This window comes from Onychomys torridus, chromosome 13 (assembly GCF_903995425.1).
Source record: "Onychomys torridus chromosome 13, mOncTor1.1, whole genome shotgun sequence".
NCBI classification, from domain to species: domain Eukaryota; kingdom Metazoa; phylum Chordata; class Mammalia; order Rodentia; family Cricetidae; genus Onychomys; species Onychomys torridus.
This window is the reverse complement of record NC_050455.1, coordinates 62,703,899-62,718,661: the sequence shown is the minus strand read 5'-3', so window position 1 is coordinate 62,718,661 and position 14,763 is coordinate 62,703,899. Positions and strand designations below refer to the sequence as shown.

The 14,763-nt window shown below is 41.3% G+C and overlaps 1 protein-coding gene across 1 annotated transcript in view; it reads right to left on the bottom strand.

Annotated features, from left to right (window-relative positions):
- Cfap53 (cilia and flagella associated protein 53) overlaps window positions 1-14,763 on the bottom strand; it is a 56,458-nt gene that overhangs the window by 4,994 nt on the left and 36,701 nt on the right. The window contains exon 7 of the mRNA XM_036204450.1: window positions 10,037-10,139. Coding sequence (XP_036060343.1) covers window positions 10,037-10,139 — 103 coding nt within the window. The remainder of the gene's footprint in view (window positions 1-10,036; window positions 10,140-14,763) is intronic.

Here is a 14,763-nt window from a genome sequence, read left to right as displayed (position 1 = left end):
AACTTAAACAATCCTGAATAATCAAAGAATATCACCATCTCCAATTTCAAGTTGTACTACAGAGGATAGTGATTAAAAAAAAATCAAAAAACAAAACCAGAAACAAACAAACAAAAAAAAACCCAGCATGGCACTGACAAAAACAAACATGATAGTCAATGGAAACAAATTGAAACCCAGATATAAATCCACATATTTATGGACACTTGGTATCTATATATCTATATCTATCTATCTATATATATATATATATATGTGCATACACACATACATATATATATGTATAGGCAGAAATATACACTGAACAAAAACCAGCATCTTCAACAAAGTGGTACTGGTCAAACTGGATGGCTGCAAGTGAAGAATCCAAATAGATCCATTCATAGTGTGTGCACAAAACTAAACTCCAAATGGATCAAAGGCCTCAACACAAAGCTAGATACACTAAGCCTGACACAAAAGAAATTGAGGAATGGCCTTGAACTCATTGGCACAGGAGAAGACTTTCTGAAAAGACCAGCCTTGGCACAGTAACTAAGGTCAAGAATTAAGAAATAGAACCTTAATAAAACTTAATGAAAAGTTTCTATATGGCAAGTGACACTATCTTCCAGGCACATTGGCAGTCCACAGAATGGGAAAGAATTTTACCAACTACACATCTGATAGAGGTCTAATATCCAAAATATACTAAGATATCAAAAACTGGATACCAAAGAAAACAATCCAATTTAAAAAATGAGGTAGAGATCTAAACTGGATTCTCAAGAGTAAACTCAAATGGTGGGAAACACTTATAGAAATGTTCAACATCCCTTGTCCTCAGGAAAATGCAAATCAAAACGACTTTGTGATTTTATCTTTTTTTTTTTTTTTTTTTTGGTTTTTCGAGACAGGGTTTCTCTGTAGCTTTGGAGCTTGTCCTGGACTAGCTCTGAAGACCAGGCTGGCCTCGAACTCACAAAGATCCACCTGCCTCTGCCTCCCGAGTGCTGGGATTACAGGCGTGTGCCACCGCTGCCCAGCATTTTTTTTTTTTTAAACTGAGGACTGAACCCAGGGCCTTGCGCTTGCTAGGCAAGCGCTCTACCACTGAGCTAAATCCCCAACCCTGTGATTTTATCTTATACCCATCAGAATGGCTAAGATCAATAAAACAAGTGACAGCTCATACACTGCTGTTGGGGACTGTAAACTTGTACAGCCATTATGGAAATCAGTGTGGCAAAAGGCCTTCACAGAAACACCATGGCCAAGGCTCTAGCCCTATGCCAGGCTAATCTTCTCATCCTTCATTGATATCTCCACAGTGGTCCTCTCTTTGAAGGATGGCCCCTTCTCCTAAAGGTCCTACTACAACCTCCTTCCTTATCCTTGAAACTCCAAAACTTACTTTCCATTAATCTCTCGCTGTAGCTTCACACCACCAGTTACCAATTGTAAACAGAAATTTTTGTCCTGCCAGAAACTCTCAAATGCCTGGCAGCTGCTTCCCAAATAATTGACCCAGAGGCTTAATATTACTTGTAAATGGGTTTTGTTTTGTTTTGTTTTTGGTTTTTTGTTTTGGTTTGGTTTGGTTTTGGTTTTTCGAGACAAGGTTTCTATAGCGATATTTTATTTTTATTGAAATGTGATTTTATTTGTATGTTAATAAAGTTGCCTTGGGGTCAGAGCAAGCCATAGCAGAAGCTGAGCGGTGGTGGTGCACACCTTTAATCCCACCACTTGGGAGGCAGAGCCAGGTGGATCTCTGTGTGTTCAAGGATACAGCCAACATGGAGACTCACGCTTTTACCCCAGAAAGCAAGCCTTAATCCCAGAAAGCGAGCCTTTAATCTCAGGGAGTGACGGAAGAAAGGGAAAGATATATAAGGCATTAAAACCAGAAACTAGAGGTATTTGGCTAGTTTGGCATTTGGCTGGTTAAGCATTTGGCTGGTTAAGCTTTTAGGCTTTGAAGTAACAGTTCAGCTGAGAGTCATTTGGATGAGGATGTAGAAGCTTGCAGTCTGAGGAAACAAGACCAGCTGAGGAACTGACAAGGTGAGGAAGCTGTGGCTTGTTCTGCTTCTCTGATCTTCCAGTGTTCACCCCAATAACTGGCCTCAGGTTTGTTCTTATTAATAAGACCTGTTAAGATTCCTACTACAGGTTTGTCTGTATCTTTGTAGCCTGTCCTGGACTAGCTCTGTAGACCAGGCTAGTCTCGAACTCTGCCTCCCGGGTGCTGGGATTACAGGTGTGCGCCACCACCTTGCTGCTTATAAATGTTTTAAAAAAGGAAATAAATAAAAAAGAAAAAGCCAGGCGGTGGTGGTGCATGCCTTTAATCCCAGCATGCAGAAGGCAGAGGCAGGGGAATCTCTGTGAGTTCAAGACCAGCCTGGGCTACAGAGTGAGTTCCAGGAAAGGTGCCAAAGCTACACAAAGAAACCCTGTCTCAAAAAAAAAACAACAACAGATAGATAGATAGATAGATAGATAGATAGATAGATAGATAGATAGATAGATGTTTGGCTGATGGCTCAGGCTTATTACTAGCTAGCTCTTACATCTTAAATTAACCTATTTCTATCAATCTATGTATTACCACGTGGCTGTGGCATTACAGGTCTGCTGGCTTGTTGCTCCTTGGGTAGCTGGCTGGTGTCTGATCTGACTCCACCTTTCTTTCTTATTATATTCTGTTTGGCTTTCCCATCTAGCTATAGTCTGCCTGGCTATAGGTCAAATCAGCTTTATTTATCAACCAATGAGAGCAACACATATTCACAGCATTACATCCTTCTGGAGCCATTGATGGAATTGAAGACCAGATAGTTATAGTTTTCTTTAGTTATAATAAAAGATAAATTAAATGTAAAACTTTAAGCTCACCAAGATAAGATAAATAACTAAGTATTTTCTCTAATTTGCTCAAATGCAAATAGATTAGAGTTGTTACTGTAATTCTTACTTAATAACTATTTTTGCTTTACTGTATTAAAGTTAAAACCTTACTTTTTTATTAGACAAAAAAGAGGAAATGCTGTGGAATAATGCTCTTGTACACTGGAAAGATTTGTCCCTTGAATTGATTCAATAAAACACTGATTGGCCAGTAGCCAGGCAAGAAGTATAGGAGAATTCTGGGAAGAGGAAGGGCAGAGTCAAAGAGTTGCCAGCCAGATGCAGAGGAAGCAAGATGAGAATACCCTATTGAGAAAAGGTACCACGCTATGCAGCTAAACATAGATAAGAATTATGACTTAATTTAAGTGTAAGTGCTAGTTAATAATAAGCCTGAGCAACTGGCTGAACATTTATAAGTAATATGAAGCCTCCAAGTCAATTATTTGGAAAGCAGCTGCTGGGTATTTGGGAACAGGCAGGTGGGAGAGAAGCTTCCATCTACAACCCATCACATGCAGCCTACCCTTCATGTTTTAGCCTTCATGACTCCAGTCCCTGCATTCAGCCTTCCTTCACCCTTCTATCTCCCTGTATCCATGCCCTCCCCTATATAGGGATAACTTACTGTCAATGAACACCTCCTCCACTGATATCCTTCACTTCTGAAATTATGAATAGCACTCTAATACCCCTGTCTCAGAGGCTCATGACTGCTTCACTGATGGCAGTGTCTCAAAAACAGCTGGCTATTCCATCACCAAGGAGCTGTCAAATCACTCCTACCACCTCAGACCATGGAGTCCATCCCCTCCTTTCCAAGACTACCTCTCAGCAGGCAAAACTCACTGCTTTCATTATAGCACTGATCCTAACCACCAATGCACATGCCTTAGTCAAAATCTTATTGCTGTGAAGAGACACCGTGACCATGGCAACTCTTACAAAGGAAAACATTTAATTGGGACTGTTTATAACTTCAGAGGTTTAGTGCATTATCCTCGTGGTGGGAAACATGATGGCGCTCAGGCAGACATGGTAGAGAGTTCTACATCTGGATCCATGTAGAGAGTTCTACAGCCACATCCAAAGGCAGCAGGAACAGAGAGAGACAGAGAGACAAAGAGACAGAGACACTGGACCTGGGTTAGGCTTCTGAAACCCCAAAGCCTACCAACAGTGACACACTTCTTCCCAACAAGGCCATGCCTACTCCAACAAGGCCACACCTCTTAATCTCTCTCAGTTAGTACCATTCCCCAATGACCAAGCACTCAAATATTAGAGCCTATAGGGTCTATTCCTATTCAAACTATCACAACACATACCAATATCAGGTTTGGGGTCAAACACCTTTACCCACTGACCCATTTGGGAACCCTTATTTCCTTTAATTGAGACAGTTTATCATGTAGCCCAGGCTAACCTTGAACTAAGTATATAGCCAAGGATACCTTGACCTCCTAATCTTTGCTTACATCAGCATTCCTAGCTTGCACAAGTATTATTTTTAATATTAGCTGGTAGAATGCTGAGAACTCTATTCAGCCTTTGCCTCTAGTAAGGAAAACATATTTATAGGGCTTTAAAACCCTTGAAGGAACAAGAATGTCTTCTTTAATTCACCAAATCAAGTCAGTTTATGGTAAAGAGATAGGTCCCTAGGTAGTTTCAAGACAGGTTTCTAGTCACCGGAGAGACAAGTTCTCAGGTAGCTGAGGCAGGTATTGAACCTACTACATAGCTGAGGATGACCTTGAACTCCTAATCCTCCTGGCTCTACCACCTGAGTGCTAGAATTATAGGTGTGTGCCCCCACATCTGGCTTGGATATTTTCTTCTTCTTTTCAATCTTGAATTTAGGGCCAGGATCATGGCTCAGTGGGTAAAGTGTTTACCATGCAAGCATGGGGACCTGAGTTCAGATCTCCAGAACCCACAAAAAGTTGGGCACAGTAGCATTCATCTACAATTCTAGCATTCTGATTGTTGCTTGCCAGTGTCTCTTCCTTGGTTACCAGACTACTGAAACAATGGACCCAAGAAATTTGAGTTTGACCATGGTAGAGTGCCTAGATTGCAAAAATGGGCAAAATTGGATTTCTATGAGATCACAGCTGGCCTTTGCTCCCTAGATAATCTGTCTTGCTTGAGCAAACAGTTCCAAGAAGAAGGGGCCATTGCAATCTGCAAATAACTTCATCATAGTTCCTACTTCCTCACCCCCAAGTCCATCACCTGTCCCTATAAAGATTTTGAACCAGCTCCAACCCTCCCACCCCCAGGCAAACCCTGCAATCCGTTAGGAGAGAGGCTGGCCATCAATGTGTGTGCTAATAAACCCAGCTCATCTGTTGAGGTCAGACTCTGGTCTCTTTGTGGCCTTTGTCTCTTTATTCTGCACTTTGGTCAAAATCTAACAGCCCAGGAATATCTTCCTGGCTGAAACACACAGAGAGTTTCATACAACGTGTTGGGAAGACTTTCAGGAGAGACTTTCCCTTCGGTTAAATCTCACCCTCATGTCAGGACCCCTGAAGATGGACTTGAGGGGTTGCTGGATCTCTGTGTCCCTTCTTCTAATGTGGTCACATTCTATAAACCTTTTGTTTTCCTGCTTTTAACTATTAATTTGGCTTTTTTAATTGGCTCATAGAGACTAAGTGGCCAAACCTAGATTGTTGGGGCAAAGGTTGTGACCCCCAAATCTGGTAACAATCAGGCAAGATGGGAGGTACCTTGGAGGAAAAGAGCACCAGCCATGCAAGCATGAGAACTTGAGTTTAGTTCCCCAGTACCCACATAGAATCTGTGCATGGTTACACATACTTGCAGTCAGCCTAGTCAAAACAGCTAGCCTCTGGCTTAGTGAGACACTTTACTTTAAGGAAATAAAGTGGGAAAAGATAGAGGAGTATGGTGATATTTTATCTGTATACCTCAATAAAGTTTATGTGAGGATCAGAGGAAAAAGCCAGCCACTATAGTAAACACAGAGGTCAGGCAGTGGTAGTAAATGCCTTTAATCCTATCACTCAGAAGGAAGATCTGTCTGGATCTCTGTGAGTTCAAGGCCACACTGGGAATAGAGCCAGGCATGGTGGTACATACCTTTAATTCCAGCAGTAACCATAAAGGTCTGGAGGTCTGTATAGATAGACAGGAAGTTACAGAGTGGGCAGGAAGAGGAAGTGATGTATCTATGTAGAGAGATGAAATGAGATGGCAGAACAGAAAGGTACATAGGCATGGATATACAGGAAGTAGGTCTCTTTGGCTGACAATCTCTAAGTGGTGAGAATGGGACTGGCTTCTTTCTGCTTTTCTGATCTCTCGGTTTTAACCCCAATTTATGGCTCTGGGTTTTTTATTAATAAGGCTGTTTAGCACTTTGTCTTACAGAGGACAGAATCTACTCTGGCCTCTACATACACGAGTACTGACACATGAACATAATAGGCACATGTGCACATACTTTCACATGCATGCAAAACACACACACACACACACACACACACACACACACACACTCTACCTGAAGCTCATGAGTCAGCTACCTGTTGTATGCAACAAACAAGAGACTGGCCCAAACAAGGTAACGTGTGCACAATGGCCTGTACATACCAATGCTCACACGTGAACACACATGTACATCACAGACACACATAAAGGTTAAAATTTTGAGTCTTACCACCTGCATTTCTAGCACTTGGAAGTCAGAGGCAGGAGAACCTCCACAGGTTTGAGGCTGTCCTGTCTAAATAGAAACTCCAGACTATCCAGGACTATATAGCAAAACTGTCTCAAAACAAAGCCAAACAAAAATACAAAGGAAAACAAATGAAAAAAACCTCAAGCAAACAAAGAAACAAAAAACAAAAAAGGCTTGAACTTTCCAGGTGTGGTAGGGCATACTGTAATCCCAACACTCAGAAGGCTAAGGCTGAACTGTAAGGTAGAGACCAGCTTGAGCTACATGTTGAGTTTGAGTTCAGCCTGGGCTATGTAGGAACACCTTGTATAAAAACATACAAAAGTTTCTTGGATAATGTTTAAAGAGATCCTGGAATGAGAAGGGTGGCAGCCCCACAGAATGTAAGGTATCTCTTCCATTAGTGACGAGCAGGTAAATATATGTAAAATATGTTTCTGAGTTCTATGCGCAGGCCTAGGAAACTGAATTTTGAGAGAAGGAAGTAGAAGCCTCTGATTTTTATAGGTGGCCAGATAAGCCTGAGACCTGGGCTTGATATTTTAAAAGATACTTAAAATAGTCTTGTGGGACAGCCCCTAATCCTGTGTGGTCTGTGTTACCTAGAGTTAATGTCATAATTTAATTGAACTGTTGGATATTCAGTGTCTAGAGAATCAGATAATTCTGATTGATCGTTTGGTGTCCGTACAAAAGCTACCAACTTTCATAAGAAATAAAGAATTGTTTAGATATTCCTCTGTGGAAGATTCTGCCCTCCAAGACTATGTTCTGAGACAGACCTTAATCCCACTTCCCTTCTGACATGCCTTTCTGCCTTGAGAGGCACTGCTATTCTAACCAGAGGTGACGCTTCTTTCTCCATCACTGTGAATCTGCACAAACCCTGTACGTGTCTGTGTGACCCAAGGTGTTAGGGACCAAGATTTCAGTAACCAAACATGAACCATGGAAAGTAGTAGCTAAGCCAGAGAACAAGTCATACGCCCACTGCCCTTCCCCAGAGCAGTAACACCTGTTTACTAATGGGAGGCTCCCAAAGATAAGAAGACATTCCACAGTCAGGTGCCATGGCAACCGAATGTAAAGAGCATTCCATGGTCAGGTAGCCTAGCAACAGAACAAATGGCCCCTGACCAGTGACCTTAGCAGACATCTTGCAGTTGCAGGACCTGCACATCTCCCACGTTCTGCATGCCTTCCACATCCTGCACACCTTCCACGTCCCTTCCCCCTCCCTCCTTCCTGCCCCTTCCCCTCTTATGCTATATAAGCCATGCGGAGGAAAATAAAGATTGGCAGCTTGATCAGAATCCTGTCTTGCTGTCCGTCTCTTGTGTCCCCTGTCTCTCATTTGCTCCCACAGGTGGGTCACCCCCGTTAAAACCCCGCTGGTCGGGGCATCACAGAATTAGGCAAAGGTGGTGCTCTGCTGGTCCTGCTCTTAGTCTGGGTCTGGAAACTCCTGTTCCTTATAATACTTGCTGTGAAAATGCCCTTTCTCAGAACAGGTTGCTCTACTATCAGTATTCCAGCCCTCACATCAGTGAGGTGCTCCAGCTGCTAACCCAGGTGAGATCCCCGACTATAGTGATGAGTGGTGTCTTCTTCAGGTCTACCCCACTCAAGCTTCCAGGTGTACTCAGCTTCAGTTTACATATGAGCTATGTGAGCTATCCTAAGCAAGAACCACTGAGTCGAGGTTTGCCAACTTGCAGAATAAGACAAAATAAATTGATTGAAACCACAAATGTTGAATGTTTTCAGGCAGCAATAGGAATCTACAATGCTTCCAGTTCACACTCCTTTATTATCCCCCAGTTGACTTCATGGTGGGTGGGAAGGGGTGCTAATGAAGATGCTTTCAAATCTCCAACAATAAAGTAGGAAGTAGGAAATCGAAAGGAGGGGCTGCCAAGGTAAAGGAGCTTGCCACCCAATCTGATGACTTGAGTTTGACCCTATGATCCATAAGGTAGAAGGTAAAAACTGACTCCAACAATTTTCCCTCTGATTTCCTATGCATGCCACCTTTTAGAGCAGAAACAGTAAGTTGAAGTAAACAGGGTAGGCTACATACTATTTTTATCAAAGTGGCAAAAGACTTAGATACAAAATCTTACTCTTCTAGGAAAAAAAAAAAAGAACATATTTATACGCACCAGGTATCAGTGAATGGACAGAACCGCCCTCCCCAGGGCAGAGAGGATGAGTGAATTAGAGGATACAGGCCCTCTTCTTATCCTGCACCCCATGGGAAGAGAGTCACGCAAGGAGGCGGTGGCCTGCTCCCCCCTGAGCCTGACTGGGTAACCATAAGGAAGCACACTGATCCCAGAGAAGACTGTCACAGGAGGACAGTGGTGTTTCCAAAAGCACCAAAACACATAAGCACATAGTCTTGGGGACACATACGAAGAGTGCTGTGCATATGAACCATTCCTGCTAGTCTAGCTATTAGGCTACTCTGATCTATGCCAAGTGTCTTCCTCAGTCATTCTCCATGTTATTTATTGAGGCAGGGTTACTTGTTGAACTCAGAACTCACCAATCTGGCTAGTCTAGCTAGCTAGCGTGCCCCAGGGATCTCCTATCTTTGTGTCTGAGTGCTTCCAGTTTCCATGTAGGTTCTTGTGATCTGGTCCAGTTCTCAAGCTTCTGTAGCAAGGACTTCATCCACTGTGCCTCCTGCCCAGCTCCCCAGGCTGGTAGCAGAAACTTTTAAGTAGAACCTCCTGGGAAGTCCTCCAGTAACTGGAATCTTGACCTTGATGGAAATATTGGAACCTCAGCTCCTTCCTCTTCCTGTCTCTTGCATCCCAGCCATGAGGTATTTAGATTTCTGCACTGTCATAGGCCCAAAGTGATAGTGATAACTCACTGAAACTCTAAAACTGTGAGGGGGAAAAACCTCTTTAAAAAGAAAAAGAACTGACCAGGTAGTGGTGCATACCTTTAATTACAGCACTCAAGAGGCAGAGACAGGAGGATATCTGTGAGTTCAAGGACAGCCTAGTCTACAAAGTGAGTTCCAGGACAGCCAGAGCTACATAGAGAAACACTGCCTTGAAAAACCAAAACCAAAGAAAGAAACAAAGGAAGGAAAGGGGTAAGGAGGGAGGGAGGGAGGGAAGGGAGGGAGAGAGAGAACTTCTGATAGAGGGTAAGGATGTAAAGACAGGATGAGCATAGTTATGTACAAACTACCATAATCTTAAAATGGAAAGGAAGGAAGGAAGGAAGGAAGGAAGGAAGGAAGGAAGGAAGGAAGGAAGGAAGAAAGAAAGAAAGAAAGATTGGTTCTAGATGTACCAGTACAGCATTAATATAAAATAATATCAGTAATATATGGATTAATAGTGCATTATCCTTATGTTAAAGATACATTTTTTATCTACATAAGGAATGGTAATAAAGAGAACAAGATCATACCTGGCAAAACTCTCCCTCTCTTCACAGTTAAGTTCTTTCAGGCCTTCATTTATACGTTCTTGTTCTATAGCCAATTCTTCTTGTTCTTTGAGTTTTCGTTGCACTAAGAAAAGACAAAAGAAATTACTTGACAAAGTTTTTTCAAGCAAGACTGGCTGATATCTTTCTGGTCACTAATGCCATATTGTCTTTAGAATTGCTGGGGTGGATCTCCATTCAACAGAATGGAAACATAGGGCCAGTAAGATGATTTAGTGGGTAAAGGCTGCTAAACCTGAAGACCTGAATTTGATCCCTGGGACTTAAACATGGTGGAATGAGAAAACTGACCCCAACAAGTTGTCCTCTGACCTCCACAGGTGCCATGGTGCATATGTGCATGCACACATATAAACATACACACACACACACACACACACACAGAGAGAGAGAGAGAGAGAGAGAGAGAGAGAGAGAGAGAGAGAGAACACAATAAATAAATAGATAAATGTAACAAAATTAAAATATTTTTTTAATCAAAGGAAAAGAGAAGTACAAACCAGGTATGCAGTTGTATACCTGTAGTCCCAGGTACTTAGAAAGCTAATGGAAGAGTATCACTTGAATTCAGGATGTTGGGGCCAGCTAGCTAAGATGTTGGGGAATATTATTTTAAAGTGTATTACTTTTGTTTATGTTGCATTTGTTTAACTCTGTGAAGCTGTGTTATTGTACCTGTCTAAAACACCTGATGGTTTAATAAGCTGTATGGCCAATGTCAAGGCAAGAGAAAGGATGGACAAGGCTGACAGGCAGTGAGAATTAATAAGAGAAATCTGGGAGGAGAGAAGAAGAAGAAGAAGAAGAAGAAGAAGAAGAAGAAGAAGAAGAAGAGGAGGAGGAGGAGGAGGAGGAGGGGGAGAAGAAGAAGAAGAAGAAGAAGAAGAAGAAGAAGAAGAAGAAGGAAGGAAGGAAGGAAGGAAGGAAGGAAGGAAGGAAGGAAGGAGAGAGGAAGGAGGCCAGCCACCCAGGAGGCCAGCCACCCAGCCACCCAGCCACCCAGCTACACATCCAGACACAGACTAAGAAGGAAAGAAAAGGTACACAGGAATAGAGAAAGATAAAAGCCCTGAAGCCAAAGATAGATGGGGGATAATTTAAGTTAAGAAAAGCTGGCAAGAAACAAGCCAAGCTAAGGCCAAGCATTTATAATTAAGAATAAGCTTCTGTGTGTGATTTATTTGGGAGCTAGACGGTAGGCCCCTGAAAAGAATAAAAACAACCAACATATTTTTGGCATATATCTACCTAGGTAGGGCCTGAGAAAGCTGGGGCAAAAAAGATACCAGTCCTTTAAGAGGCACTGCTGATGAGCAGGCAGCACTAAATAGAAACAGCAAGCTAAGTAAAAAACAAAACAAAACAAACACCCCACTTGCTTGTGGTTTCCTACAACTGGGAGGGTTGACTGCAGTTCCAGATCAAACAAACCTCTAATGGGGCCACAAGCTTTAGGCTTGACTCTCATGAACCTAGAAGAGGGCAGAGCTAGACAAGAGGGTGGTGTGGAGGATCAGGTGTAGCTTAGCAGTCTAAAGCTTGCTTGTGCAGTCAAAGTAACAAAGTCTTTAAAGAGAGAATAAAATAATGAAAAATAATAAGCCATGTAGAGATGGGGAATACACAGGGAGTCTGGAACCTGTATGTTATTGTGCTGATCTTTGAATGTTTTGAATGTTGATAAGCAAACAACAATTGCTAAGAGACATGGGAATGAAAGAGGAAGTGTTGAAATAAACCAGCCTGTATACTTTAGGAATGCCTTCACTTTAAAACCTCAAAAAATGTATTTGTCAAAGAGAAATAAAAAGTGCTTTGGAGAAGAGGCTTTGCTTTCATTTCCATAGGAAACAAGAGGCTGTGGATTTGTGCCAGGTTAATATGGATCAGGTATGAAACTGGACCAGGTATGAAACAGGTGATATCTATCAGCAAAGGTTACTTCTGGCCCTCTCAGGACTTGGCCATTATCTCAAATTTTTCTCAGGGATCCTAAAGATACTTTGTCCACATAGAGCAGGAAGCAGTTTGGAGAACATGATGCCCACATTCCCAAGAGAGGTGTGAGAGGCTTTTGGTTATTTAGTGGGTTATGGATGCTTGTTATATTTAGAGGAATATAGGGATATAGGATAAAAAGACAACTATTAAATCTCAGATATTGTGTATCGGCATGGATTTTGGTGTATTGATACAAATTTGAAGTTACTTTTGCTATACTGTATATATGCTTCTACTCTTGTTTGAAGTATTTTGCTTATGTAGCTCATTTTAAAAATGCAATGTGTAACTAAGAAATGAGGTTAGTAGTTAATCTTTATTAATGAAACTTGTAGTCACATTATGTTTTCAAGGTTAAATAGATATATTTAGATAGCTAAATGGTTTTCAAACACTTCAAAGATCTATGTACAGGATATGGCATTTAAAATATTTTATTAACCTACAGGTTTTCATGACAATGAGACACATCTGCTCCTGGAAGTACCAATTTATGTTAGAGATGATGGGCATTGAATGAAACTGCTTTCATTGTGGCAGGGTTAGTCACTGGGCAAAGAAACTGCTTTTGCCTGGACTGCCTGATTGTATATTGTATATTGCAGGACCCACAGCAAAGTGACCACTGAACTTTGCAAAACCAAGGCAGGATAGTCCTTCAAGGTTCCTACTTCACAAAATAAACTGCCAGATATTCTGCAGGACAAAGAGGAAACCGACTGATTAACTTTGTCAATACAAGGCAGGACAGTCCTTCAAATTTCCTGATTGTCTGAAAAGTTTGCCAGATATTCTGGGCCTATAGGCTGATGCTAGATGCCCCAACATTACAGAGGAACTTTGGGTGACTGTCCAGGTAGTCAAACATCTCTGTCACTTCTAGAGTTTTTGAAAATTTTTTGCAATGCACTTTTTGTTTAAATAATATTATACCCTTCTGGAGCCTTTGATGCAGTTGAAGACTAGATAATTATAGTTGCAGTTTTCTTTAGATATGACAGAAAGTAAATTTGGTATAAAAATTTGAATTTATTAAGATAGGATAGATTATGAAGTACTTTCTTTAAACTGATCAGATACAAATAAATTGGAATTCAGTACATTGTAAATGTAATCTTTACTTGATAATTGTTCTTATTGTATATAGTCTTACTATGTTAAAATTAAAACCTTTCATTTTTGTTTAGAAGAAATGGGTGGGAATGGTGGGGGATATTATCTTAAAGTATAATACTTTTGTTTATGTTGCATTTGTTTAACTCTATGAAGCTGTGTTACTGTGCCTGTCTAAAACACCAGATGGTCTAATAAAAAGCTGCATGGCCAATGTCAAGGCAAGATGAAGGATAGGCAGGGCTGGCAGGCAGTGAGAACTAATAGAAGGAGAAATCTGGGAGGAGAAAAGAAGGAAGGAAGGAGGAAAACTTCAGGGGTCAGCCACCCAGCCACCCAGCTACACATCCAGACACAGACCAAGGAGGAAAGAAAAGGTACATAGAAATAGAGAAAGATAAAAGCCCCAAGGCCAAAGATAGATGGGATAATTTAAGTTAAGAAAAGCAGGCAAGAAACAAGCCAAGCTAAGGCCAAGCATTCATAATTAAGAATAAGCCCCTGCATGTGATTTATGTGGGAGCTAGGTGGCAGGCCCCTCAAAAGAGTAAAAACAACCAACAACAGTAACAGTCAAATTCTGTCTCAAAAACAAAAGGGAGATGCACTTCTCTCCAGGAATAAAGCTGTGATCCACATAGATTTCTTCTCATCATTTTGCACTGAAGATCTGTGAGTGGCCTTTTCACAACAGATTAGAATATTTCTTGGCCAGACCTGCTGATTAGGGAACAGGCAAGGTACTCCCTTCATCTTCAATGCCCATGATCCCTCCCTAGCCTGGTGAGCCTGCTCCAGTCTACTGGCCACAAGAGCCCATAATGGAGAGGACTGGTAAGACAGCCTCCTCTTCTCTATCCACCTCCTACCCTCCATTCTCCTCCCAAGTGGTCTAGCCCACCAATCACCTACAGGTACCAGGTTTAGTAAGCTAAAAATACATAACAAAACTCACAACCAGCAAACTAACTGCAGATACCCAGGACTTGTTGGAAAAATACACCCAGTACAAAAAAAAAAGAAAAAGAAGAAGAAGAAGAGGAAGAAGAAGAAGAAGAAGAAGAAGAAGAAGAAGAAGAAGAAGAAGAAGACAATGTGCCCCATCCAAGCACCAATGGTACAGTAATGATCCCAAAGGAGAACAAATTAAATGAGATAGAAAATATGGGATTCAATCTTCTATGCTCTTGGATAGGTAGAATCAACATAATAAAAATGTCAACCTTAACAAAAGCAATCTACAGATTCAATGCAATCCCCATCAAAATCCCACACAATTCTTCACAGACTTTGAAAGAACAATACTCAACTTCATAGTGAAAAAAAAAAAACAAAAAACACCCAGGATAGCCAAAACAATTTATTGCTGTATAATAAATGAACTTCTGAAGGCATCACCATCCCTGACTTCAAGCTCTACTAAAGCTATAGTAATAAAAATAGCTTGGTATTGGCTCAAAAACAAACACATGGACCAATGGAATCAAATTGAAGACCCTGACACTAATTTGCACACCTATGAACACCTGATTTTTGAAAAATAAGCCAAAACTGTACAATGGAGAAGAAAAAAG